Raw genomic sequence first — 27973 nt, 5'->3', positions numbered from 1 at the left:
GGGGACGCGCGCGGGCGGGGGCGCGCGGCGGGCGCGGCGCTCACAGGACCATGGCGGGCAGGTGGTGCGCGGCGGCGGCGGCGGCGGCGGCGGCCGCGGCGGCGGCGAGCGCGGGCGCGTGCGGTGCGGGCAGAGCCGGCGAGTGCGCCTGCAGCGCGGCGCTGGGCGGCCGGTGGCGCGCGCTCTTCTGGTGGGCGCGCAGGCCGGCCAGCTGCGAGTAGGCGCTCTGGCACACCTGGCACTTGTAGGGGCGCTCGCCCGTGTGCAGACGCACGTGGTTGCGCAGCGTGGACGACTGGCTGAAGCGGCGGTTGCAGAAGCGGCACACGAAGGGCTTGTCCAGCGTGTGGATGCGCATGTGCGAGCGCAGGTTGCTGCGCGAGTTGAAGCCGCGGTGGCAGATGACGCAGCGCATGCGGCCCGCGGTGCCGGCCGCGGAGTCCGCCGGGTGGAAGTCCTCTGGCCAGGAGGGCGGGGCCGGGGAGGGGGAGCCGGGGGTGGGAGAGAGCAGCCGCGTTAGAATCCCGCTGCCGGGGCGGGCACCCCCGCCATCCCCGACGCGCGAGCTCCTCCCAGAATCCCCCCGCCCCTGATCGACGATTGGTTTCTGAGCAACTGATGGGGGGCGCTGGCAGGGGTTGGGAGGGGCAGCAAGGGCCCTGGCTTGGGGTCCGAGAGGAGCTGGACTCCAGACTATGCTGTGAGACTTCAGAGACAGCCTCAACAAAGTTCAACTTTCTCACCTGTGACATGAGAGCCTGCTACAACCTGCTGGGGCTCTCTCTGCAGGACTACGGGATTCGATCACACGAAGCGGGCATCTATTGGAGGTGACTCTGCGCGGAACTCTTTACCTGCCTTAGCCCATGTATGGGGAGTGCCTGCCTTACGGTAGCTTTTCATAAGCGGAAGTAACTTTTTCCAACACACAATGCAATGTACGGATGACGTATTTAGAACTGTACACTTGAAACCTATATAATTATATTAACCAATGTCACCCCAATTAATTTTAAGAAACCTTTTCATTAATTCATCCCACAAATATTTACTGAGTGCTTACTATCAAGAAACTGCACCCCACTTTCCTCACCCCTGAAATGGGGTTAATAATAGCGTCACCCCCATAAGCCTGCTGTAAGGATCAGCGAAATTATAGTTTATAAACATTAGCTCCAGAGCAAGGGCTCAGTAAGAGTAATCCACCAACCTCAGGATCATCGTCTAAAAATAAGGGTAATCAAATTTCACAAGGGTTTTCTGAGGACCAAGTAGGATAATACCTTAAAAGGTTTAGCCCAATACTTGGCACAAAAATAGGTCTTGAGCAAATGGTCTCTGTCATGATCAGCGTCCCCATATCACACGTGCAGGGACACTCTGCCGGCCTGCGTTCGTCAGGTTTACACTGAGCGCCTGCTCTGTGCCAGGCCAGCCGCAGCGACAGGGCAGGGAGAGGCAGAGCATCAGATCTAGAAGGGAGCTAAGGGACCAACTTGCCCAACCTCTTTCCTTACAAGATGGGGAAACTGAGTCATGGAGCCATTCCCAAGACTGCACAGCAGAACTGGACCTGGACCTGGACCTGGATGCTGGCCCCTTGCTCCTGCCTCTCTCACGCACCAGCCCCGCGTCTGTTCTGGCCAGAAAACAGGAGGACCGCCTTCCGCCCATTCCTGGACCATGGCAGTGGCTCCAGAGGCATCGGCCTCCTCGAACCAGTAGGTTCCATGAGCTCGAAGGTGCTGGAGGTTGAGCCAGGGTCCCTGGAGGCCAGGAGCCTCTCTGCCCCTCACCCCACCACTCTCTGGGTCCCACGGGTCCTTTGTCATCGTGGCCTCATGGAGAATACCTACCATGCTTGTTCTTTTTCTGCTCCTCCTCTAGCCCGGGCACACCGGGGATCCCCAGGAAGGTGTTGTGTGAGTTCCCGTACCACACCAGCAGCTCCTGATCGGGAGGGATCATCTGCACGGCACGGGAGGAGGCGAGAGGTCAGGGAGGCAGCGGGTGGGGGCGGGGGCGGGGGCAGGGGTGAGAGGCAGGGCTCTCTGCACATCCCCTCACAGCCAGGAGATGTGGCTCCAATGTCAGCCCTGAGAAAGCCACTTTGGAGTCCGTTTCTGTCAAGCTGTCCCCAGCAAGCTGCACAAACACGGGAGACCCTGGGATGCTCTGCTCTGCTCTCCCTATCTAGGCTTCTCACCATCTCCATCCCAGCTCTGCCACTGGGAACAGAGCTGCCTCCTGGCCACGCAAGTGTCCCCAAGCTGATGACAACAGAACCGAAGGCTTGCACAAGCAAAAGTTACGGGAAGACCAGAAGCTAGAAAACTTTATATTTCTTACCAAGGAGTACGAGAGTCAGCCAGCCCTCAGGTCTGCAGGGCTGAGCCGGCTGCTCCCAGGGGGCGCCCGTGGTTACACCCTGCCTGGTAATGTTCTGGAAACAGCTCTCATCCAAAGCACCCACATGGCAGCAGCACATCCCACATACTTCTCTCCTCATCACAGGGCTCTGCAGGAGTCCATGCACGTGGCCAAAAAGAAGCATCCAGGTTGATGAACGCCTCCACCCCACGCAACACTGGGATGCACTGCCTGAAATAGAATCCACTTTCCCATGTCCCAGCTCGACGGTGGGGAACTTCACAAATGGTGACAGGGCTCTGCTGCTCCCAGGGAAGAACCTGCCCCAGGAAAATGGCGGAGGCCGTTGGGAGGGAGGATTTTGCAGCGACGATCCAGGGTGGATATGGAAGGCCTGCTCCTGAGGTGGGGTTGACCATACAACGCCACACTCGAGGACATCCCCAGGGGCTCACCGGGCCTGTGCTGAAACCCAGTTACTCCTTCCAAGTGGGGAACCTTCAGCCAGCTAGGGCAAATGAGAGAGGGCGCAGCCCATCACCCTCCCCAGGTCCAAATCCCGGAAGACCTGGCTTTGGCATCCGCCCTGGTGGTCACTCTCCGATTTGCCCAGAGAAAGCTGGACGCTCACAGGCGACAGCTGAGTCCTCTTTTACTGAAGCCCAAAAGATCACATGGGATTCCACGTAAGGGTGTCTAAAGTCACACCAGTGCAGGACCCTCCCTTGGCCTCCGTGCTCACAGGGGCGCCGCCCCTTCCGTTTGGTTCTGGCCCGCAGACCCCACCATACTCAGAACCTTCTGTTCACCACACCTTCCTCTGCTCAGAGCCAGGAACACTCCCAGACCAGCACGGCCAGCTCTGCTCCCCGAAAGGAGAAGGAAGTGGAGAGAGGCGGGGTGGGAGAGGAAAGTAGGAGGGGTCCCAGGTGACCCAGATCGTCCTATGACACAGCCAGGGGTCACCGTGCCCCTGCTTAACAGGCCAAACAGGCCACACAGCCCATGGCACATTACATCAAGCATCAGGGTCAGTGAGTGACGAGAAGCCAGGCAGAGGGTGTCACGCCAGCTCAGACTGACAGAGTAAATAAGGAAAAACCAAGCGCAGTCTCCAAACCCAAACAAAATTAGGCGGTGCCTCAAAGAAAGCAGGCACCACAGTGAAAGTCCTCGAGGCCTCTTTGGCCGTTCGCAGTCACGGCCGCCGTCCGGGAGGCCAGCAGGTCAGAGCCGGAGGCCCTGCTGGAGAGGAGGCGGCAAAGAGCGGTTTCGTGCGTCCCTAAGAAAAGGAGAGGATGGGACTAAAATGTTTCAGATAAATTCATCATGAACGACGAAGCCACTCTCCGAGGGAGTGCAAATGCGTCCTGGACACCAGGTCCCCGCGTGACCTGAGGCAAGCCACTTTGCCTCGAATGAGGAGGCAGGCTGGGGGTCCCCCATGTCCCATAACTCTACGACTCTGATTGCAAGTCACCTTCGACATGTCCTAACCCCTGGCTTCAACAGTACTGCAGAGGGTTCCAGCTCAGGCCACGTTGGGGTCCCCTCAGGCTCCCCGCCTGTTATTGAGCATGTGACCTTGGACAAGTTACCTCGTGTCTCTCTGGGCCTCAGTTTGCTAAACTGAGCAGGGACGGCGTCATTGCCCCGGCCTCACTGGGTGCTCGTTGGGGTTCAGCGGAGCCACGCGTGCGGAGCTCTTTGCTCGATCGATACACGGGAGAGCTTGATCCGATTTCCCCCGAGCTCGCCAACCTCTCAGAGAAGCTGGCAGCAATCTCTGGCCCATCGGGTCCCGCAGTCATCCCGCTGAGCCTGCACTGTGGCACGGGGCCCCTGGTCCCGTTAAAGCTCAGAGTGACTCTCAGCTTTGCCTTCTTCCCTGTCCTACAAGAGCGCACACATCCCAAGGACACCAGCTCCCCATTAGAGCTTCCCAGCCCGGTCTCGCCCCCGAGAGCACAGACGAGGAACGAATGAATGGCTCCGCCAGCCCCAGGCCAGTGTCGCCCTGAGCTGCATCTCCACCTCCAGACTCCAGTACCAGAAATCAATTACCTAAGTCAACATCGGCCTTTTAATTTTAATTGACGACAACAGTTATTACATATAAGAGAAGTATAACAACAGCAAAAATGGTGATGAGGAATGGGGAGCCGAAAAGGTCTGAGATTGCACAAAATCCGAATATTACTATCCAAACGGTTATTGGGAATATTCTTTTTTTTAAATAAGAGCTTCAGTGTTGACTGTTTCAATGGAAGGGTGAGTCATTTATTTACAAACATTTAAAAAATGTACTAAAATTAATTTTACTAATTAATTTTAGAAAATTAAAACAGTGATGTGGACATATGGACAAAAATGTGTAAACGCGTAAACGGGTATAGAATGAAAAGTAACTCTCCCACTCCGAATGCCCAGCCATCATGGCCAGTTTCCTGTGTGTCTTTTCCCAGAAGTGTTGGTCATTTCGAAACTATTAAAAAATGCTGATTTAAGGTCGATGGGGACCAGCATGACAGGGCAGAGTGATTTCCATTTTCTACATGATGCATCTGACTTAAAAAAAATAATGAGCATATATTACTTTTATTTTTAAAAATATTTTTTTTAAAGAAACAAAATCTATTAAGAAGAACCTACTGGAATTGAGAATGACATATATCCCCAGACAGTGAGAAGCCACCAGCTCTCAAAGTGGCACTGGGGAAGGCAGCCTCACCTGCCAGGCGGCCGGGAACCGGAGTCTCTCTCAGCCCTTCAGAGCCCTGGGAAGCCGGTGGCAGCCGCTGGCCCAGACCTCTCGTCTCTGCTTGTTCCTGGGCACCCCTCATGCAACAACCCAGAGATCGAGACCACGAGACCCTGAAATCCTGGTACTAGCGTCGGAGGCCCCCAGGGTCCCCCCAGCGGATCTCCGAAGAGCAAAGAACGGCCACAGTCCCCTGCAGGCCCCTCAGTCCCTCACTACGGCTGTTTCTTTGCAGCCAACACACCAGCCTATCTGGGGGCTCGTCAGTGGGGCTCAGGTGACCAGAATCAACTGTTCATTCACTTTTCTGGGGATCCGGGACTGGCTCAGGACATGGAATAAACCAAGCAATTCCCAAAGACACCGAGTCCCGTACCCTAAAATGAACATCGCCATGACTCGGAGGGGAATATCAGCGCCCCGAGTCTTTCGCTGACAAATCACGCAGTCTCTCAACAAACGCTTATTGCCCTTCTCTGTCAGCCCACAAGTTTTGTCCTGCCTCATTTCTGAATTTTTATTATAAATTGAGACGACGGGGTTTGGGGTTCGTTTTCCTAATAGAAATTCATGTCACACTATTGACCACGTTCCCGGGAGGCTGTGCTGCCCGCTCTTTCCCCCGGTGGTGCAGAAGCCCTAGTCTAGAAGGATCTCAGCGTCATCTGGACGAATATCAATTTCCATTGTACCACAGATGTCCCGACACGCCAATTAATAGAGTTCCAGCAAATAGATATTGGCCAGGGAGGCCCCACGGCACAGTGACCAAGTGTTCTGCTCTGGGGTCAGACAGGTCTGGGTTCGAATCACAGCTCGGCAACCTCCTCCCTGTGTCCCTGAAGCCTGGTTTCATCGTCATTAAAATGGGGACAGTGATAGAGCGCCTCACGGGGCCGAGAGCGTTCTATTTCTTAAAAAGTTGCTAAGCCCCTTAGCTGGGTGCTGGCACCGGCGAGTGTTCCACAGACGGTGGCCTTATTACTAATCAGAGCACCTTAACTGCTATTATCTATTATCCACCGATGAGCAAGATCAAAGGAAAATGGTGCTTGTCCCCACAGAGCCAAGAAAAGAAGTGGCACTATGGGGCTCCAGAAAAAAAAAAGAGAGAGCTCAACTGCCTGAAAGGAGAGAGAGAGAAAAAAAAAGGTAGCGAAAAAAAAGCCCACTTTTAGGGTGCAGTATTTTACCAAAAAAATAAGGGGAAAGACTGGGAATTTTCTTCCCGGTTCCCAAATCCAGAACTTTCAGATCTTATTCCTACTTCCTTTCCTTGTGCTGAGTTCTCGAGTCACAGGTCTTGCTTCGTGCAGGGCTGGGTTTGTGTCCCCGGGAGAACCGGGTCCCTGTGTTCCCCTTTCAACCCAGCAGCAATCGCCCGGAGAAAGAATTGTTCATTCAACATTCAGCATCCACTTGCTAAGAGATGGGCACTTTCTAGAAGTGTGGTTTTTAAAGCCCCTGAGGTTACCGTAAATTCTTCCCGGTTGAAGTGAGCCAGAAGGTGCCCCAGGGATAACATGCTGGTATATCCAGCCAGATGCAAAACCGGCCTGGGGACGGGCCACCGGCTGGCTGGGGACGGGCCACCGGCTGGCTGGCCTTGAAATCCCATCGCCCTTGCTTCTGCTTGGAGGGCTGTCATTTTATAATCGTGGAAAAGTTGAGAGCAGCGATAACATATTTCATTCACTAAATAGAAGTGTCCCTTCCCATGTTTTTGGCCAGTCATGGGTTACTGAAATGCACGTAGTTCTGAAAGTGACAAGGAGCTTAAGGAAACGGATCACGCCGAGGCCCCGCTCCCTGGCTGACTCTCCCACACGCACACAGCAACGAGCCGACTTTATTCCAGAGGCATCCGGGGAATGGCCCGGGAGCAGCACTTGCTCCTGGCCAAGCCTAGAAGGGCCGCGTGACCTCCGGCCTCAGCCTGGTGGCACGGTGCTCACACAAGCCTAGACGCACGGTTAGGCTGGTAGGTGGATCTGACATCGGGACATAGTTTGAGAACACTGCCACCACAAAAACTGTGCCCAACTTCACTTAATAAAAATAAAATGGGTGATATTCGGTGTTTCCTTGTCCCTCTCTCAAACAGCCCCTTCCTTGCGGGCTTGCTAACTCCGTAAAAGCACTAATAGCCACATCGGTGCCATCTAGCCATCAATATCATACATGATAGAATTTTTTTTCCTGATCTTCTCTTTTTAGTTTAAATCCCTGATCAAACGTAGATGACTTTTGAAAAGTCATAAACTCTCCCTCCTTAGGGATCCTCTTCAGCCACCTTGCCTTCTGACTCTGCATTTCTGTATAAATGTCTATTAATGTTTTCTGACTCCGCGTGATGAGAGATGGTGCACAGCGAGATGAGACCCAGCCCCCTCGGGAGCCCCTCTGCCAAAACCTCGCAGGCACTCCTAGTCTGTCTCCTGCGTGCGTGTGTCTGCGTGGGAGGGATGGCGTGAGCACACGTCCCCCAGCTCGTCTGTATCAGGATGGCTGGGGAGCAGCGTACACATGTGAAAATGTGTGTGTGTGAGGGTGAGAGCGGGTGAGGATCTGGGAGGATGCACTCTGTTAGAACGGGGGTTCGGCCACACCTGGGGACGATTCCAGGATGTCTGATGGGGAACCCTTGCTCCCACGGGATGTCAGCCCAGCTGGATCATCACAGGAACCACCTCTGTCCTGGGCTGGGGCCACCGACGGCGCAACTGTCACACAGCCCCACGCTCACCCACCTCACGTGAACCCCAATCTAGGAATGCTCAGCCTCCACTTCCTGGTCCTCCCAAGGTCCCTGCGCCCCTCGACTGGGACCCATTCCCTGGCCACACCAAGGCCCAGGCAAAGTCCATTTTGCCATTACCCCTAGGAGATCCCCTGGGGCCTGGTTATTCAGGGATGACTGGACCTCAGTCCCAGAAGCCACCAGGCCCCAGTACCCCTTGGACCCTGAAAAGGCTTGGGGCTCTGAGTCCCAGGCAGAAAATGGAGCATGGACTAAGAAGTCATTCTCTGACTCTGGGAAGGATCTTTCAGACTGCCCCCAAGGGGCACCATGGCTCTCCGCATAAGCAAAAAGAAGCAGGAGGTACAGATAAGTATGCGGGGGAACAGCCCCACTACCCTTGCACTGTGCTCCCCGACAGCCTGCCAAAGGGAGGCTAGGCAGCTTGCCCCCTCCTGGGCCAGACACTGGGCGAATTTCCTGTCCAGGGAAGGTCCCAACAGGGCTCGCCATCAGCTCCTCCCCAAACACTGGGAGCTTGTCTGCCTCTGCCCCAGCATCTCCCTCCCAGAAACACCTCCTTCGCATCCTCCTGAACCTTCACATGCCCCAGGCCTGGCTTAGCTCCTCTCCACCCGACCGCAGGATGTGATGTGTGCGTTTGCTGTCTCTCCCTTTCTCTCTCCTCCAAGAAGCTTTCTCCAGCAGAGGCGGCAGTGTTAATATTGCCCCCGATGCCCTCTGAGCGCTTCTGAATCTGCCTGCCACCAACTGAGACCTGGTTTCCTTGTCTGAAAACGGTAGCTAATTGCAGAGTCCTCTCTCATGGATTAAATACTTGAGGATTCAATAGGATAATGCATGCACAGTGTCTGGGAGAAGGTGACAGCGTGAGCGATCGGGATGTGTGATAACTGAGACGAGCGTCGGGATCCGCACGTCATCAGTGTCTCACGCATGCAGAACGAGGGACAACGCACAGCTAAAATGGTGCAGACACAACAACGCTCCTCTCCCACCCAAACGCTTTTCCTGGGCTGCCTTCCGTGTCTTGCCCTGTGTCCCTGGCCTCTGAACCCCAGGACAGCCCCAGCTGACACCTGGGGAGCTCACTGTCGAGGTGCTATGACATTCGTAATGGCACAGAGTCAAAAGTTCCATCCTTCCTGATCTACAGCAGAAAACTAGCCTGCACATCACCCCCAGCGGTCCCCGCTGCTTGCTACACGACAGCACACACACTCACCTCAATGGCCTTGTAGAAGATGCTGGTGCCAATCTGGACCACCTCCAGGTTCTGCTCCTGCTCGTTACGAGCGCACTTGATGTAGGTCATCCAGCTCCGGTGGTCCTCCTGGCTGGCGTCGATAAAGTAGCGCACCGTGCCATCTTCATTGAACACCTGGGAGCAGGTGAATCAGGGACCAGGTGAGGCAGGGCTGTGTCAGGCGTACCACCTGTGGCCAGGTCCAGGCCCCACGCCGGGCACATCCAAACACACTCTCTTTCCATCCTCACAACAGCCTCGCGAAGCAGACACATCTCTTATCATCTTGGTTCTCCAGCTGAGCAAAGGGAGGCTCAGAGCAGTGGCTCGCCCGAGGCCAGCCGGCTAGAAGTGGCCCACAGCGGGGTCAGTCTCCAGGGCCCCAGAAGGAAAGGGACTCCTAGGGATCACTGACTGGACAAAGTGGCGTCCAGCTAGTTCTCTGGGGTCGCAGGGTACTTCCCAGAGCAGCAGAGAGCACTGGCCAAAATCACAGAGGGGACAGAGGAGCCCGGAGAGGTAAGGCTGGCTCACTGTGGCACCTGGCCTGGCCTGAGCCCCTTCATGGAGCTGTGAACTAGACTCCAACTTCCTGATCCAAGCGGGGAAAGTAACCACTAGCCGGGGCCTCCAGGGGAGGGAGGAAGTGAGGTTAGGTGAGGCCTCTGGGCCATCCCACTGTTCCTTTCCTTTCGCTCCTTTGACCAGGTGCAGTATTTGTCACATTGGGCTCCTCCAGGGTCTACCAGGTGGAAGCTGTGGGAGGGAGCCAGCTGAGGGGAGGGGAAATGAGATTAGGGAGAGGGTGCCCTAGGTTGGCCTCTGTAAGGTAAAAGCCCCACGGGGAGGAAGTGCTTCGGGAGTGGCTTCATCCTACAGGTGGCCCTCCCTGGCACCTGGCACTGTTTGTGGGGAGGAGGATCAGAAAGCGTGGGATGGAAGCCTCTCTGAACATCAGTTTCCTTTTGTAAAATGTGCATGATAACTCATGGGGCTGCCAAGATATTCTGGTGGACTGCAGGCCCCCCCCACGGAAAGCCGACTCAGTGCCAGTTCATCCAGAAGCACTTCCGATGGCATTATTGTGCCAGGGTGGCGAGGTGGACTCCCAGGAAGCACAGGCTGCCTTCATTCTCCGTTCCAGCCCCCCTCGCCTGCAGGCCAGGGCTGGCTTTGAGGGGCTTTGCATGCCAGCCCGGGTGGGGATGGTGGTGGCTGAGAGAGATACCTGGAAATAGGGTGGACCCCTGCATGGACCTGGCCTCTTTGGGTGTCAGTTCTCTCCTCTGTGAAGTGGGTCCAACAACAGTTGTGTTCCCTAGAGTTGGCCAGAGGAAAGAGGGTCAGATTTTTTTTCTAACGAAGCTTTCCAGGTGGAGTATGTTGGGGTGGGTGGGGAGAAAACTCCAGGGATCTGGCGGCAAAGGGTCCTGGCCTCAGGGAGCAGCAGGGGTGGAAGCCGCCAACAGCGGGGGGCCGGGTCCTGCCAGCTCCCAACCCCCACCCGAGCCTACCTCCCACATTAGGTTGTTGTTCTTGCAGATGTCCACGTGCTCCGGGGCGATGACTCGGCCAGTGAAGGGGCCCATCTCCGTGCCCGCTTTGATCCACGTCTTGGAGAAGATGCCGAGGCCCTCGCCTGGAATGGAGCTTTGTGCGATGATCACCTCTGCGGGCAGCACCAGGCTGGACAGCTTCTGCACCTCTGTGGCCGCAGGGGAGCTGGGTCAGAGCCCGAGGACCCGGCCCGTTCTGCCCAGCCGACACATCCTAAGCCCAGAAGTCGCTCCATGTGTGTGCAGGGGAGTGTGGGGGTGCGGAGGTTCAGCGGCCAGAGTGTTCTCTGTTTGCAACCGGGGGACCCTCTATGCCCTCGAAAGCCCTCGAAAGTGGTGTGTCGGGGCTCATTTCTAGGAGGGTTTTCTAAAGTCTCTCCGCAAATTCTCAAAGCACCCACAATTCCCACTGCCTTCCGTCCCAGAAAGGTTTAATAATTATTGAGCCGACCGCTGTGCGTGGTTTCACAAATGGGCAAACTGAGGCCAACTCCCATGAGGAGGTGCCGGCCAAGCTGAGGCTCTTTGCCCAGCCGCGTTCTGGGTTCTTCGGCTGGTCACTTAGAGATCATTGCGCGCCCGCACCGAGCACAGGGCACCGTCGGAAGATCCGGGACACGATCCGATCCCGAGCTCTGACTTCTTACGGGGAAGCCCTGCTCCCGGGGCAGGCTGGCAGTGCTGAGAACGGACCTCGGGCTGAGAGGCCACAGAGGCTCAAAAGAAACTTGGGCCACGGTGGGCCAAATTGGGCTCTCTCTATGTGACCCAGGGCGCGCCTGGGTCCCTCTGCGCACCCAGGATCCGCAGTGCCAGGAAAGGCAGCGCCCAGGAGGGACCCAGGCAAGCCCCGAAGTTGCTTCTCAGGGCAGGGAAGAGTGGGGGCAGCCCACCACCCCTGGGGGTCCCCCGGGCAGACCTGGCAGCGGGGGTGGGAGCCCTGAGGCTCACAGGGGCGGCCTCCATGTCTTACAAGGTTCCCCTCTAAGCTACCTGGGAAAATACCCGGCGAGCGGCTGGCTGAAAGGGGGGTTAAACGGTGTCCATTGCGGCGGGGCCAGGCAATTTGTCACGCTGTTAAAGTGATCGCATTCATTCGGCTCCATTCGAAAGAAATTGCTAATTCTAAATTCATTAGCCCTGGAAGAATGCTGTAGCAGTAAATTGTAGCTCAATGCCGAGGGGACTTGTTTAAAAGGGGCCGAGGAATTCCCCTTACAAAAAGCGGGGATTAGATGGTTGACATAGCGTGAATGGAAGTGGAATTAGTCTGCACGGTAAATTAAGAGAGGAACAGAAATCGTAAAGGGGGAAGAGAGGGCGACGCGCAGAGATGCCAGCACCGGGGGAAGATATTGTTTGCTGGTTGATGAATGAGGAATAAGAACTTGAGACATCTTAAAGAAAAGAAACTTTTCTCGCTCTCTTTTTCTCTCCCTCACTCTCTCCGCGGCTTTCTCTCTCCCTCCTGCCCGCCCTCCGCCCCTTCCCCAGCCCCCGCTGCCTTTTAAAGTTCTTGGTTTAAGTGGGAACTTTCGCGGGTCAAGCCTAAGTTAACTAAATGAATTTAAAACCCCTTCTTTTTGAGTCAACTGCTATTACACGCCTAGTAAGGCTTTCAATGCCGGGAACCGGCCTCCTCAAAGGGGTGAAGGGGGGCGCGGGGGCTGCGGGCAGGCAGCCTGGACATCGCGATCCTTCTCTGAGCCGCGGGGTGCGGAGCTACCCGCCCCCCCGCCACCTACGCTCTGCCCTGGTTCGGCTTACGGGAAACTGAGGCACGCGGAGCGTCTGGAACGCCCCCAATTGGCGTGAGCGGCTTCAGTGCCCCGTGTCCTCGCCGCGGCCCGCGCGCCGCAGGGCAGGGAATCGAGGGCCGCGGAGAGCAGGGGAGGCGACCGGCCCCGACGGCGCGACTCACCGCCGGAGAAGGACTGCGCCAGGACCTCGGCGGTGAAGGCTGTCTTGGGGCTGGCGTGGTGGTTCTTGTCCTCGAAGAGCTGCTCGCCCAGCACGTTGCGCCAGCGCCCGTACAGGAAGCTGTGCAGGATGTCGGAGGTGATGACCTCGGCCAGCGCCAGTCCCGGCGCCTTCAGCCCCGTCTTGAGCACCAGGGCCTCAGCCGGGAGCACGGAGCCCATCATGGGCGTCCCAGGGCTCGCCGGCGCCGGGGACAGACGGCCGGGCAGACGCGGGATGTGGCGGGCGAGAGGGGAGAGGAGCGAAAGAGGGTCGTGATGGAGAAGGAAGCGGCGCAGGGGGAGGCCGAGGATGGGAGGCGGAGCGGGAGGCTGGGGGGCGGCTGGGAGGGAAGCGAACGTGGGGGAGCGAGGCGGAGAGGAAGAGAGATGGAGAAAGCGGCAGAGATGGCAGAGGCGGCGCGGAGGCGGAGGCGGGTGCGGGGGTGCGGGGCGGCGGAGAGGCGGCTGGCTGCGGAGAAACGGCGGCGGCGAGGGGGCTCTCGGACGCGCGCTCGCCTCTCGCACACCCGGCCCGGACGGTCTTCCCCTTGGCAAAATCTCAGCGCCTTTATAGGAGCCTCAGTGACCCTCCTAATTGGTTATTAATGACGCCCTGACGTCGGAGGACAGACTTGTACCGGCCGGCTCGAGGAGCCTTAGCCGCCAGAGCTCCCCCTTCGCTCCCGCCCCTCCTCGGCCCTTCCTCCCCCCTCCTCTTCCTCCTCCTCTCCCCGTGGGAAGCGCCAGGCAGGGAGGGAGGCTCAGCCCGCGGCGAGGAGAGGGGACGGAGCAGGGGAGGGGGCGCAGCGAGGCTCGTTTGGACTCCGGGGACCGGACTGGGCAGGAGGAGACGCCGGCCTCGGCCCCGCAGGCCCCGCGCTCACCCACTGTCCCAGGCCGGATCTGCACTCATCATCCCGGGCCTGACGGGTCCCAAGCTCCTTTCCCCGGCCAGGGCCTGGGCTCTCTGGGGCTCCAAGCCCCGGACTGCGGTAGTCGCCTCGGAACCGCAGGACCGCGCGCGGGCCCGGCTGATCTGCGCACACTGCGCTGCCGAAGCGGCGCTTCGCTTCAAACGGGCGGCTCCAACCGCCCGGCTCGCCGCCCTCACCCGCGTGTGAAACCCATCCCTGGGCGGAGAGGGCTGCAGGGCGGGGCTGCGGCCGCCGTCGGGGCTGGGCCGGCCCGGCCCGATACGGCTTCGCGGGCGATCTGCTCCCGGCCCTAGGGAGGCTAGGTCGGGGTCCGGCAGGACGGACCAAATCCACACTAGCCATGGGTCGCTCGGAGAAGGCTTTTCTGCTGGATACAGGAGGGGATATAAAGGGGTCCCCGGGCCGTGAGAGCTGCCGTGCCCCAAAGCGACGCCCTACCCATCTGCGGGCAGCCCCCGCCCAGGCCACCGTCTGCGCTGGGCTCAAGGCTCCGGCCTCCCGCTCCTTCCCTCCGTAACGATCCAGGGAAGACCGCTGCCTCCTGCATTTCTCGCCCCCTAGCCTTTTCTCTTCTGCCCTCCCTCTTCTTCTCTTCCTTCCTCCCTAGTCCCCTGCCCCCCACCCCATCCCGCCAGGAGACTTTCTGCACGAGGTTCCAAGGCGCTCCAGTGCCAGCGCGGTCTCTCCGGAGACAGCTGCTGAGCCCGCAGCCAACGCGGGAAGGCCACCGTTTTTTGCCGCCTCCCGGGTCTAGCCTCAGATCCCTGGCTCCAGCCCTAGACACGGGAGACGGGCATGGGGACACTTCCCCCACCTGCGGACCTCCTCAGTCATTGTCCCCCCTCCCTGAAATTTAAGATTTCGTTAACAGAACCGGGTTTTCTGGCCATTGGAGGTGTGGGTTGGGCTCACAGCGTAGCTGGAGGAAGCCCGCTTTCCAGGCCTTCTCCGCAGGGTGGAGACTTTGGTGGAGGGGCAGGGGAACTGGTCTTCCCAGGAGGAGTCACTGTCACTGTCCTCATGCCCCTTAGCAAAAAACTCCGCGGGGGGCCTGGCCTTTGCTAAGTCAGCCTTACACCCGGTAGCCCTGGGTCCCGGCCTCTGCACGCTGGCTGGGCGTCAGTGATCTCCGACATTCCAGGATCGTATCCTGGTTGTAGAATAAGGTCTCTCCGACCCATCAACCTCGAGGCCGATGACCGGGGAGGCTGCGCTGGGCAGAAGGCGCGACCTTCGGGCCGACGCCAGCAGAGGGCAGCGCTGCGGAGGAGAGCGCGCAGCCCGCGGGTTAGCATCTCTTCCAAACGCCTCCAGCGAGCCGCACTGGCTCTGGCTTGAGCGAGGGGACTGACGGAGTCCGGGCACGGGGGCCTCACCGGCGCCCGGGCCTTGGCTTCTACGAAGAGTTGGTGGAGGAGAAAATGCGCCCGGTGCGGAAAAGACGACATCGCGGAGCGCTGCCGGGAGCCGCGAGCTCAGCTCCCAGGCCCCGCAGCCAACCGCAGCGCCTCTGGCAGACCAGGGGGGATGAGAGCTGCTTGGGGCGCCCCTTCTCTTCTCTGGGTCGCAGTGTCCCTGTCTGTGCAATGGTTTGGGTTGGACTTTGTGAACCCAAGTTCCTTCCTGCCTTGTCCGCCTTTGGGTCAGGTCACTTTCCTCTGAAAGTTCTGAGGATTCTGCCAATTCCCGGGCCACGCCCTACCAAGAAAAGCCCTGTGGGGCGCAGCATGTGTCCTGACCCCACCGAAAGTCAGGAGAAAGGACCGAGGGCTGTGACCGGGGCCAGGGAGCCCTATTCCTTTCCTGGAGACCCGCAACCCGAGGGAGCAGTGCTGGGGGACAGGTGGACACAGAGCGAACAGCCTCCCGGCTCGTGGGCCGGCTGTCCCCGCGCGCCTCCAACTGCGCACTCAGATTTCGTGCTTCTGGTCTAGCCCTAGACCCACCTGGGCCGCGCCCCAGGGAAAAGGGGTACTACCTATAGGAAGCGCACCAGTCTCAGGACCCATTAGAATTGAGGACCCCTGAGCTGAGATCGCGCTGAGATCGCGAGGGAAAACATTGCGCGTTGCGGGCTTCCCCCGAGGATGAACCGTGTTGTCTTCCGCGGGGCCCAGGCGCGGAGGGTACGGGTGTCGAGGCCCCCTCCGCCAGCCCGGGCCGGGCCGAGCTCGCAGGCGCCGCCGCCCCTCGCGCCCTCGGGCCGCTGCTCTGCGATCTCTTTAATATTCATGGGCGTTAATAGAGAGGCCCCCAGTATATCGGTCCATTGTGGGCGGCTCGTAGGGCTTGAATAGGCCCCGGCCCTCTTTCTTCGGCGCGGCTTCCCGAGGGGCCGGGCCAGGAGTGAATGGCCCCGCTTCCCGTCCCGCGCCCCCTCCCCCTTGCAGAGGGAACATCTTTATCCCCGCCGCCGCCGCTGCCGCCGCCGCCGCCCGGGCCCCCATTCAGGCGGCCCGGGCTCCAGGCGGAACGAATCAATCGGCTGCGGCTCTTCGGAGGTCACCCTCGTGGCCCGGCTCCCCCTTCTCCCGGAGACCACGGGAGTGAAGAGAGGGAGGCTGCCGCAGGCCGAAGGACTCACGGACTGGGGAACACGGGCGGGGTGGGGAGTAACAGAGGGGCACGGGGAGGGGTGGCCGGGCCCCAGCAGGTGAAGAGGGACTGAGTGCAGCGGCCGGCCAGGGCCCGCTGATTTCTACTTGTTGCCCGGAGCAGGGCGGAGCGCGGAGAGAACGAGGGCCGAGGCCTAAGCCGAGTCCAGTTCTACCTTCCCTCGAGGCAACAATGCTCGCCCCTTGGGGCAGATCGCCGCACCCGTGAGGCCGGAGGCATAGGGTGCGGGGCTCCCCAGGCCCCGAGGCCCGGCCCGCCGGGCACTTTCGTTCCGGCAGGTGCGCGCAGGTCCGGACACGCGCTTCGGTAGGGCGTTGGAAGCGGAGGCCGTGTTCTCGGCTCTGGGGTGGAAAAGGGCGCGAGTCGGCCGGCGAGGCCAAGGCGCACAGGTCCCCGCTCCTCCCGCCCCGCCGGCCCTCGGAGGCGCAGAAAGGAGCCCATTGTCCTCTGGGAAATACATTTTTGGGGGCCGAGTGAAAGCTCGTCTTTCTTTTGAACTTTAGAAGAAAGTCTTCTGCTCTCGCCCCTTGAAGAGAGAGAGATTTGTGCCCCCCTCCCGGGGCCGCGCACGCCTCCTCCTCCCAAAACATCTGCCAGGGGAAAATCCACCCTGGAGGGCAGATCGCGCTCGCTCTAAGCCCCGCGAACTCATTAAAAAGATATTAGCGGCGGGGGCGGGTCCCGCGCAGGTATCGATCGGTCGGAATGAGCCCGAGGAAGAAAAGGCGAAGAATGTGGACGCGCCGCGCCCCGACCCCCTACCCGGGCCCCCAGCCCCCTGCGCCCCAGCCCCGCGGCAGGAGCGGGGCCCCTGCGCTGTCCCTGCGTCCCGCCGTCCGAGAGTCCGGCTGCGGCTCTTCCTGCCCTCCTGTTTCTCCCGCCGGGCACCCCCGCCCCTTCTCGGCCGCTAGCCGGGCCCAGTCTCCTCCCTCCGATTCCCTCCTCCGCTCGCTCGCTGCCGCCGTCGCGCTCCCCACATCGGCGTCTGGCTCCTTCCCGCTGCCCGCACTCCTTCCTCGCGCCCTCTCCTCGCTTGCGCTCCGGCCCCCTCTCCGGCTCGCTCTCATTCTTTCGGCTTCCTCCTATTATTCTCTTGCTGCCTGAGTCTCAATTTTTCTGGTCCCATTCCCGCCCTGGCCTAGGGAAATCCCTTCCTCGCGTGGGGCCCATGGGACCCCCCCCCCGATTCTCGCGGGACGGTTCCGGATCCCAGCGCGCCCCCAGCGGGCGCGTACAAGGGCGCGCCGGCTGCAGAGGTGGGCTGGGGGTGCGGGCCTCTGAAGTCGCTCCGATGGACGTGACTCGGGCGGGCTCCGCGGGGCGACGGGCGGAGAGGCGGCCGCACAGCCGTGAATGGGGACAGTGCCCTCCCTCAATCTAATTAGCCTTCGAGGCCCGGGAGAGACAAAGGCGCGCCCTGGGGCGCCCACGTCGGGCCCATCCGCTTGGAGCCGGCGCCTGGGCCGGCAGGTGACTGGCACGCGAGTCTCTCTGGTAGCTGAGGGAGGGGTGTCCCCTCCTCTGCGTCTCGGGAACCCCATCCCCATCTCGTCCCCCACGCCCGGGACCCAGGCTCCGCGAAGCCAGCGCCGAAGTCCCGGCAGATCAATAAGGCGGGACGAAGAGAGACGCTCGAGGAAGCTCAGGCTCCAGAAGAGATACGGCAAGCGGGAGACGGAGGCACGGCCTTCTGGAGGCAGAGGGGGCGGAGAGGGAGGGAGACTGGGGCAAAGCGAGCGTGAGATGGAAGGATCCAGATGGAAATCAGAGTCTAAGAGGTGGAGACACAAGGACACGGAAGATGAAGGAAGCTGAGGCAGGGATTCTCAGAGAGACCTGGGGAGACTTTTGAGAGAGAAGTGGCCAAGGGGCAGAGAGAGGGGGGAATGGGGGCGCTTCAGACACAGAGACTGGGGTGTTGGGGAGGGGGAAAGCAGGCAGGAAGGACGGAGGGAGGCTGGGTGGGAGGTGGGAGATGGGCAGCTCCCCTCCCTGCCCCTCTTTCTTCAGGCCCTCTGGCCTCTGTCATCCTGAGCCTGGCGGCAGCCAGAAAAAAGCCCTCCACGCACTCGCATGCCCTTCCCACCCCACATCCCGCCTGCCTGGTCTTATTCCACGCAGGGATCCGCCAGTGCTCAGGCATCCTGCCTTGCTGCCGCCCAGCCCTTGCACCTGCTAGTCCTTCCAGCTGCTCACATCCCCAGAGCAGAGGGAGGGTCGGGACAGGGAGTGCTACCCTAACTCTGCTGCCATCCACACCATCACCTGCCTCTCAGGGAATCCTGGAGGCTCTGGCTGTTCTTTTTTTCAACAAATATTCATCGAGCACCTACTGCGTGCCAGGCCCTGTACAAGGCTCTGGCACCAGAGTGACCAGGACAAACCCAGTCTTTGCCCTCTCAGACCAGCTTCCAGGAGTGCAGGGGTGTGTGGGGGGGGGGGGGGGGGGGGCAGGGGAGGGGTGCCCTAGTTGAGACCAGAGGTGGTGGCAGCTTCTCCTAGGCCAGCCTCTCTGAGGGTTCTTGTCCAAGTGGCTTCAACCTCACTGTAAAGTGGGAACCATAGCCTTGCTTGACTCAGGAAGCCTGATGTGCCTCATGAGGAGCTCATACTGAAGAGATACCTGTGGCTGTCATTCCTATTACTGTCCTCTCCCCAAAGACCACTTGGCCCCATATGTATAGGTCCCCCGAACCTATCAGGAGACACCCCTGACCCAGGAGACCTAAGGATGTGAGTCCAGTCCTGGCTCCATCTCAGCAGCCTGGTGACTGGACCAGGAACTTCTCAAGGACACGGACATTGCTTGAATCGTCCTGATCTCCGGGGCCAGCTCTGAGGCCTGGCACACAGCGGGTGCTCAGTCAATGAATGAATGATGCAGGGGATAGAGGTATGATGACGTGAACAGGCTCTGAAGGACCATGAGGCCTCTGGACTTGCCTACCTCCTCTGGGTACCAAGCCTCTGTGTCCCAGCTAAGTGGCTTCTTGAACCTCCAGCCCCTTTATCGAGCTGACACAGCCAACAGGCTAGGGCAGTCCAGAGCCTCCAAACCTTGGGGCCCAGTAAGGTATGGAAAGAGAGGCTGAGTCACAGTCACGAGTGTTCCTACCAGAGGCGACACAGGCAAGTGGAACAATGTGTCCTCATACCTAAAAGTCAGAGCCAGAAGGACCCATTGCAGGGGGTTGGGCCCCCTCAAGGCCCTTCTTCCTCTCCCACTGACCCTCGGCAGGGCCTCAGACCCCTTAGGCCTCCCTGCCTCCAGCATGTATCCCACCCACACTGCAAGATGCCTCACCGGTAACACCGTTACCATCACTATGGTCCTAGTTCCAAAACTGTCAACAACACTAAGGATAAACTGGTGATGGCTCCCGCTCTCCGAGAGCCCCTTTTTGCTCCCCTGCCAAGCGCTGGGTCAAGCACATACACACGTGACTATCAAGTTCATGGCAAGTCTGCAAACCATATCCCAACATTCACCCAATTTTACAGCAGAGGAAACTTAGGCCTGGTGACAGTCACGAATGCCCTTTAAGCCTGTGCTCTTCTCTTCTATGCCTTCCCCGGCTCTCCACAGCCAGAGAAGAAAATCCCTGGGCGGCTGCATCTTCACATCCACTTGCCCTCACGCAAGCCCAGTGCTGCAGAGGTGTCAGATAATGTGTGCTGAACTGGGCTGAATGGAGACTTTCAATTTTAGACTCATGTACCTACTCCCGTCTACTCCCACCTCTCCCCTCCTCTGTCTGGAGGCAGACTCTGGGCAATCAGGGAAGACAAACTCATTGGAAGACCAGTTACATTAGCTGTAGTTACAATGATGGGGAAATATGCTGCTCCAATTGTCTGGTAAGTCACAAGTTGCATTTATTCTGGAGGCTTCCAGACACTCCAGACTCTCAGATCATGTTTTTTTATTTTAATTATGCAACTATTGAATGCACACCCACAATGCACCAGGCTGGACCTGGAGCTTGAGAGCATGGAGCAAAGGCGAGTCGTGCCCTGCAACCTCGGCTCTGCCATGGCAGCTTCTTGTCCCTGGGCACTTTAGTTAAAGGCGAGTTAATTCAGCCAGTATCTACTGAGAACTTGCACTGTGCCAGCCCTGACCAACACCAAGATGCTGCTGTTCCCTGAGCAAGCCAGAAAAGTGCCCAGGCCAAGCTTCAGGATGTTAGCTGGAGCTGTGAAATTCTTCTCCATGGGATTTCGAGGAGAAAAGCCTCGCATCCTTGTTCTCCGGCTGATCAGAATGTCCTCTTGTTCCCAACAGCCCTCACAAAGAGGGTGCCCACCATGCTGTCCACCTCCCATCCCTCACCGCCACACCAGCAGGGCTCCAGTATGCCAATGGCGCACTGCAGCTGAAAGCTGCAAGGCTAAGTCCTCAGAAAAGCCCAAAGTCAAGAGGGGAAACCAAAAACCAAACAACAACAACAACAACAAAAGAGAGCGAGAGACAGAAAGAAAAGAAATAGAAAGATGAGAGAATTTTAAAGCCTCTGGCACCTACGGCTACAGCAAACATTACACTCAGCCTAACTCCTAAGCAGATTAATATACATCCTCACACTAAATGCCTATTTACCTCGGTTCCTATTATCTGATACAACATGTTCACCTTTCAACAAAAAATTACAAGGTATGCTAAAAGGCAAAAAAAAAAAAAAAATTGAAGAAACAAAGCAATGATTAGAACCAGACTCAGATATGACTCTAACGCTAGAATTATCAGACAGGGAATTTTAAATAACTATGATTAATGTGTTAAGGGCTCTAATTGAAAAAGTGGGCAATGTGCAAGAACAGATGGGTAATGTAAACAGAGAGATGGAAACTCTCAGAAAGAATCCAGAGGAAATGCTAGAAATGCCTTTGATGGGCTTGTCAGTAGATCAGACACAGCTAAGAATCAGTGAGCTTGAAGACAGGGCAACACAAATTCCCCAAACTGAAGTACACAGAGAAAAATGAATGAAAGAAACAACAGGGGAGGCAAGAACTGTGGGACAATATCAAAAGGTGGGACATACGTGTCATTGGGCTACCAGGAAAAGAAAGAGAGACAGAGTGTAAGAAATATCTGAAGTAATAATGGCTGAGAACTTTCAAAAATGAATGACAGGCAGCAAACCACAGATCCAGGAAGCTCAGAGAACACCAAACAGGATAAAGAATAATCATTTTTTAAAAGCTCCCCTAAACAAAACAAAAACAAAATAATAAAAAATAAACACATAAAAGTACCACATCTAGGCATAACACAGTCGAACTGCAGAAAACAAAAGAAAACAGATATAGGTGGCATTTAAATAGCAATAGATTTATACGTTCACATTGACCATATCCGCTTACTAGACAGTCAGCCAGTCAATGGCAGTAGTATGGCTGATGATGGATTCAAAACGAGAAGTTTGGAGATGGCGGTTTCGCATGAGGCTCAGCATCTACATTATTTCTGAATCAGCTGTACGGTGTGGGTGTGACTCTGATTCAGACAATCAATCAGCAGTTATTAATGACAACTGTATGTGAACCGCTTACCTTGTCATCTTAGATACGCTTTAAAATAAAAATGATTTCAAAGATTCAAAGAGAACGTGTAGGAACGTGTAGGAAGAACTTTTTATTTCAAAGTGAAATTGTTAAGAAACCACTGACAGGCATAAACAAGCCCCTCTTTGGAACAGCAAGCTCAGTGAAGGCAGAAGTGACTTTGCCCTGTCTCCTGAGGGCTGAGCACAGTGCCGTGGCCACATCTGGTGCTCCAGCAATGTCAGCTGTGGGTGTTAGGTGCACAATGGCATCTAAGTAAGCATGGAATTCAGTAGTGAACTGAATAATATACTTTTTTGGTGCAATTTGGCTGGCGCAGGTATCTGTACACAGGCCTGAATTCAAAGGCCAGTCCAGAACCAGAACATTCCTCGTCAGGAATGTGAACAGCGACAGCATACCTGGACGGAAATGAGTGGAGCTAACAGCAAGAGCTGACACATTGCAGATCGTCAATGGGTCAAATTATGGTATAAAGTATAGACCGATTGTTCTCATGGATATAGGTGTAAAATTTCTAAAAATATGTATTAGCGAATCGATCCAATGATATAAAAAAAGGATAGATAATACATTACAACCAAGTGAGGTTTATTCTAGGAATGCAAGACTAGTTTAACATTTGAAAAATCAATCAATGTAATCACTATTTTTTTTTTTTTAAAAAGGAGATAAATCATATGATGATCTCTCTGGATGCAGAAAAAGCATTTGAAAACTTCAACACCCATTTATGATAAAACTTGTAGCAAACCAGAAACAGAAGAAAGCTTCCTTATCTATCTTTTGATAAAAGGTGTGGACGACAAATGTACTACAAACTTAATTAATGGTGAATTATCAAAGGTGTTCCCTCTGGAACTACAGACAAGACCAGAATGCCTACTCTCACTACTTTTAGTCCACAGGGTACTGGTGTTCTTGGCCAGTGCAAAAAGAAACAAACAGCACAAGGATTGGAAAGGAAAAAATGACATCGTCATTATTCATAAATTATATGCTTCTCAATATAGGAAATCCGCATGATTCTATAAGCTATTAGAACTAAAAAGGAATTTAAGTAAAGGCACTGGAATCAACGTCAATATATAAAAGTAAATTCTATTTCTACAACCAGCAACAGCAACGACAAAAAAAATAAAATTTAAACTGTTCCATTTTCAATAACAACAAAACATCAGAAACCCAGGAATAAATGGAAAGAAAGATGTGCAAGACCACGATACTGAAATATCCTAAAATTACAGAGAGAAATCAAAGAACTAAACAAAAGAAGGGATATACCATGTTCATGGATTAGAAGACTGAATATTGCTAGGTTGTGGACTCTTCTCAAATTGACCAGTAGGTTCCACGTAATCCTAATCAAAATGTCAGCAGATTTTAAAATATTTTTGTGGGAAGGAGGAAATTGAGAAACTGATTCTAAGATTTATGTGGAAATGCAAAGGACTGAGAATAGCCAAGGCAATCTTGAAAAATAACAAAGAGGAAAGACTTACTATAAAGGTACATAGTTAAGATAGTGTTATATTAGCAAGCAGACTGAAAAAAATGGACATGTAGCATACGGCAAACTTGAGTGAATGGCATTTTTAAGAAATTATAATTTAAAATGTTTAAATACATTTAATGTATTTTATTGGAATCTGAATCACACAACTGCGGAACCCTTGACCCCAGCCTAACACAAGCTGGAAACCATTGCTGTGGTCCAACTCTTGAGGAAGACAAACTGAGATGAAGAGATTGACCTGTTCAAGTGACAGAGGAAGTCGGTTATCCAAGTAGGGAACAAAAGCCAGGTTTCTGGACTCCCCAGGTGACTGTTCTCTCCCCTTGACTGAAGAAAATGCAGAGTTGAGAAAGGATCTTTCACCACAGACACTCAGGTGACCTAGGGAGACGACATCAATACCGAGAATAAAATTGGTACCCTGGTTCTGTCACCACCTAATCTTTATTGTCATCCTTTTCTTAAACACAGAGCTGCAGCCGAGAGCATCCAACTGTACCCCAGTGAATGGAAGGTATGTGGCTTCCTGGGCTTGGTGCGAACTCAGCAGAATGGCTGCAGTGAATGACGGCTAGGACAGGTGGGGCACCCAGGTCCCTGCTCAGAGAAGGGAAGTCGAGATCAGAGAATCTGGTATAAGGAGAGACCTGAAAGATCACACACTCCTTTTCAATGTGCTTAAAATAGGATTTCCTTAAGTATTATCTTGTGGGCCAGAAACCGGCAGCCTCAATCCACCCTGTGGCTGGCCAAAGTCACCCCCCCCACACACACACATCTGTGTGTGCATGCGCTGGGGGGGGGGGGGGTCCTGGCTTCTCTCAGAATTGCCTCACCTTACCTTTGGGGGCTGTTCTTTATTCATGGCCTAGCTGCTAAGACTTCAAGGGACCAATGAGCTGAACGTGGGACCGTGGGGAACCCAGGAGAAGCTAGAAGGTCAATGCTGAGGCTGACATTTTTTCAGGTCATGTTAGTCTGTCCTTGGTGCTCATAGTGGAGCAAAAACGAAAAAGAAAAAAAGAAAAGAAAAGCCACCAGAGCAGTCAGAAACCCTGGACTCGATCATGACCATGAGCTGCCATCCTCTGAGTGCTCATTACGGGGCCCAGCACGAAGTGCTTTATATACATGTCATTAAATCCTACCTCAGCCCTGGTGATCAGGGAGGTAGTTATCTCCATGCTGTGGACGAGGAAACCAAGGCACAGAGCCTTAAATAACTTGCCTTAGGTCCCACAGCTGTTGAGTGGTGGAGACAGGACTCAAACCCAAGCTTGAGCAGTCACATATTTAGACCTTCCACGCTGCCGCCCTAGGTGGGCTGAACCTGCTACGTCACCCTAGAACCAAGTTAGGTGTCCCTTCCACGGGAGCGGCAGAGTGGGCAGGTCTTGCAGTCACACTGAGGTCTGAGCCCCGCCTCTCTCGCCTACAGAGCCACGGTCTGACTCTGGCGAAAACCTGTTCAAACCTAAAAGGGGCCTCAAGAGCAGCGGCCCCCAGAGGACGGTAAGACATAGTGGAGTCTCGTCATTTGCAGTAGTTATGTTCTCCAAAGTCACTGTGGACCCGAATCGGCATATACTCAGAATACAGGGTTAGGTTCCCCGAGCCCGTGGTCACCTTTCCATCAACCTGTTAGTACATCACCTTGTTAGGTGTGTGCTTCTTAAGACATCTTATTTATCATACGTTGTCGATTCAGTACATTGAACTCAGCACCAGCAGCTCTGTGACTCATGCCAGAACACAGCTTATCCCACATGCATGTTTTCTCTAAGGCACATCACGGCCTTAGGGACAGAGGACAGCACTAGGCTTGGGGCCATTTTAAACAGCAAAATCATCACCAACGGGAAAGACAAAAATGCAAAAAAAATGTGGCACTAGCCCGCGAGGATACTTGCTTACGGTACGAGAGCTGAAACAAGACGGCAGAGTGTCGTCTTCCTTGCGTCAGCTAAGAACCCGAGCGCGGGCATCTCAAATTTTTTTGCTTTCAATGACGGCCAAAGCGCGGCGAGGATTCATTTTAGGGTAATACGTACATTTCAATGCACAGGCGGATTTGCAAATACGGAATCGGAATCTAAGATAATGACTGGCTGGAGCCCAATGAAGTCGTCACCTTCAGGAGACATGCTCTTGTCACAACGCTTGCGGCGCCGCCACCCTTGCTCTTGGCTCTGACGCCGTCTTCCCGCGCCAAGGCGTCCATCTACCCCACCTCCCCTCGTATGGCACCGAGCGTCCTCCCAGGATGAAACCTGTGGCCAGAGAAGCAGCACTGTTGTAGCGAACCCTCCCCCGGGTGTGGTTGCCACCAGAACCAATATGGCAGCTGAGCACGTGACCCGGGGCAGCCGGATTTCCGGTTCCCGGGACCACGTGGCGGAAGCGAAGGGTCACACTATTTCTAATGTCGACTGTTAGTGACCGGCTTCGCTCTTAACGATTCCCCACTGATGAAAATATCAAAAGAAAATGGATATTAGCAATGAAAAGACTTAATGTGAATACTGCAGGCATTTGGGAGCCTAAGGAAAGATGTGTTGTGTTCGAGATGCTTTAAGAAAACAGATTTTTGACAGAAGTGCTCCAAATAGTAAATTGAAACCTGGAGTCATACCTTCTATCTTTAGTGCCCCATCTCAGGTACAGGTTTGATTATGAGATACCGCTTACCATCATTACTATTTATGGTAATACTGAAGAACCTTCGCCACACTCGTTAACGTTTTTATTGTTTGCTTATTCATCTGAAGTCCATCTGAAATTTGTAAGCTGATACTTAGCTTTTGCAGTATGTAGTGGCAGTGTTTTACCAGTAGGCACACTCAGAAATATTTGTACATTATTAAGGTTTGATGACGTGGACCGACCTTAGGAGCTGGCATAATTCAAGATTTCTGTCTAAAAATAGTGGAGGAACATAAGAGAGTTGAACTGAAGTTCCGAGTTGGCAGTCCTCACACTGGAGCCGAAATCAAGAGCAGAGGCTCTAGCAGGACCAGCATATACTTTTAGAGCCACGTACATTCAAGCTTAAAGCCTAGGTAGGACCGAAAGGAAGAAAACCTCATGTCCCTGAAAGTATATTTGTTTCCAGAAACTATAGATTGACTGATTCCAATGTGGACAATTCAGGAAGAGCCTGTGGGTTCCCATAACAATGGTAATGAACTTCCATTGAAAGGTATCCCCTTCTTGACAACTGAAAACAAGGGAGGTTGTCCAGAAGTGTATCTACTCCCATGTGGTCTTGGTCACTTTGGGGTATGTTCCTATTGCAGTACCTGAGTTATTTAGTAGACACCACTTCGCTTTCTTTCATGTTAATAAATGTACAATATCTTGTGCAATTTGCTCTAGAGGGTTTTTTCCCTACAGTATGGTGCCATCTATCTGTAATATTGAAAGGACCTTAAGAAATATGGGCATAATAAATAAACTGTAAGTTACTAACTTTTAAAAAGTAATTCCTAATAGAGAAGTTTTTCATTATAGGAAATTAGGTGATAGACAAAAAAAAATAATAATCACATAATCCTGTTAACCCTCCAATGTGTATCTTTCCAGTCATTTATTTGCATGTGTATGTTTGTATATAAATTGTATATAAATTCACCTAGATTTATATATTCTTACAAAAATAGAATTGTACCATATATATATCCTTTTTTTATTTAAAAAAAATTTTTTTTTTCTTTTTACACCTACAGCACCTGGTCTTCCTAGGTGGTCTCCCATCCAAGTACTAACCAGCCCGACCCTGCTTAGCTTCCGAGATCAGACAGGACCGGGCTTGTTCAGGGGGCATGGCCGTAGACTGTATATCTTTTTTTTTTAATTTGCTTCTTTTTTTTTTTTTCCCAGCATTTATAGAGTGCTTACTATGTGCCGGGCGCTATTCTAAGCACTTCACAGACATATTCATTCATTTAGTCCTCACGATAACCATATGAGATAAATACTATTATTCTTGTTTTACTATTTCCGGAAACTGAGGCCCAGAGAGCTGGAATACCTTCCCCAGGTCACACTGCTATTAAAACCAGCAGAGGCTGAATTTGAACCTAGGCATTTGGCTCTAGAGTCCACTCTTAACTACTTTTTTTCATCATGTAAAGTATTTTTTCTCAATCGTGGCTTTCAAATTTTAGTCTACATGACTTATCCAGGGAGCTTGTTTAAATGCAGAATCGTGTGCCTCCTCTCTCAGACAATTTGATTCAGTGTTTGGGTTGGAGTCTAGGAATCTGCACATGACTGAGTGTCAGATCTGTGGATCGCATTTTTAAGAGAAACGATATAGAACATCAAAATTTAAAACTAAACTTTAAAGCATATTTATGACATATACGTGAAAAAATGCACACATCATAAGTGCATAGACCAGTGAATTTTCACACGGTGAATCCACTCATGTAATTCCTGCCAGACTAAGATATGGAATATTACCGGTACCCCAGAAGCCTCCCTCATGCTCTTTCCCAACCATTACACCCCCAAAGGTAGCTGCTGTCCTGACTTCTGTCACTGTATAAATGGATCCATACAGTATGTACTCTGGCTTCTTTAGCTCAATATGTGTGATTCATCCACGTTGTAGCATATGGATAGTAGTCCATTTGTTTCCTTTGCGCTATAATATTCCATTGTATAAATAAATTATAATTT

The 27973-nt window shown here is 54.5% G+C and overlaps 1 protein-coding gene and 1 pseudogene across 1 annotated transcript; both read right to left on the bottom strand.

The window, feature by feature from the left end:
* Positions 1 to 40: 40 nt before the first annotated feature.
* On the bottom strand, positions 41 to 12890 carry PRDM12 (PR/SET domain 12). The gene is made up of 5 exons (XM_039862862.1): positions 12616 to 12890; positions 10653 to 10843; positions 9118 to 9273; positions 1857 to 1968; positions 41 to 459 (listed from the first exon to the last, which is right to left on the bottom strand). The coding sequence occupies exons 1-5, from the start codon at positions 12836 to 12838 to the stop codon at positions 41 to 43; spliced, it is 1101 nt and encodes a 366-aa protein (XP_039718796.1). The 5' UTR covers positions 12839 to 12890.
* Positions 12891 to 27006: 14116 nt separating this feature from the next.
* On the bottom strand, positions 27007 to 27123 carry LOC120602764 (uncharacterized; annotated as a pseudogene).
* Positions 27124 to 27973: the final 850 nt, after the last annotated feature.

The sequence above is a fragment of the Pteropus medius genome, unplaced genomic scaffold, assembly GCF_902729225.1.
Source record: "Pteropus medius unplaced genomic scaffold, Ma_sr-lr_union100, whole genome shotgun sequence".
Lineage (NCBI taxonomy): Eukaryota > Metazoa > Chordata > Mammalia > Chiroptera > Pteropodidae > Pteropus > Pteropus medius.
The sequence above is the reverse complement of the archived record's forward strand: the minus strand, read 5'-3'. Positions and strand labels throughout refer to the sequence as shown.

Bases quoted from the DNA above. Each gene is read 5' to 3' on its own strand.
- PRDM12 (XM_039862862.1), bottom strand. From the start codon at position 12,838: ATGATGGGCTCCGTGCTCCCGGCTGAGGCCCTGGTGCTCAAGACGGGG. The intron at 10,844-12,615 runs GTGAGTCGCGCC...CTGCGGCCACAG, and splicing joins GGCGCAGTCCTTCTCCGGCG to AGGTGCAGAAGCTGTCCAGC. The intron at 9,274-10,652 runs GTAGGCTCGGGT...ACCTGCTCCCAG, and splicing joins ACAACAACCTAATGTGGGAG to GTGTTCAATGAAGATGGCAC.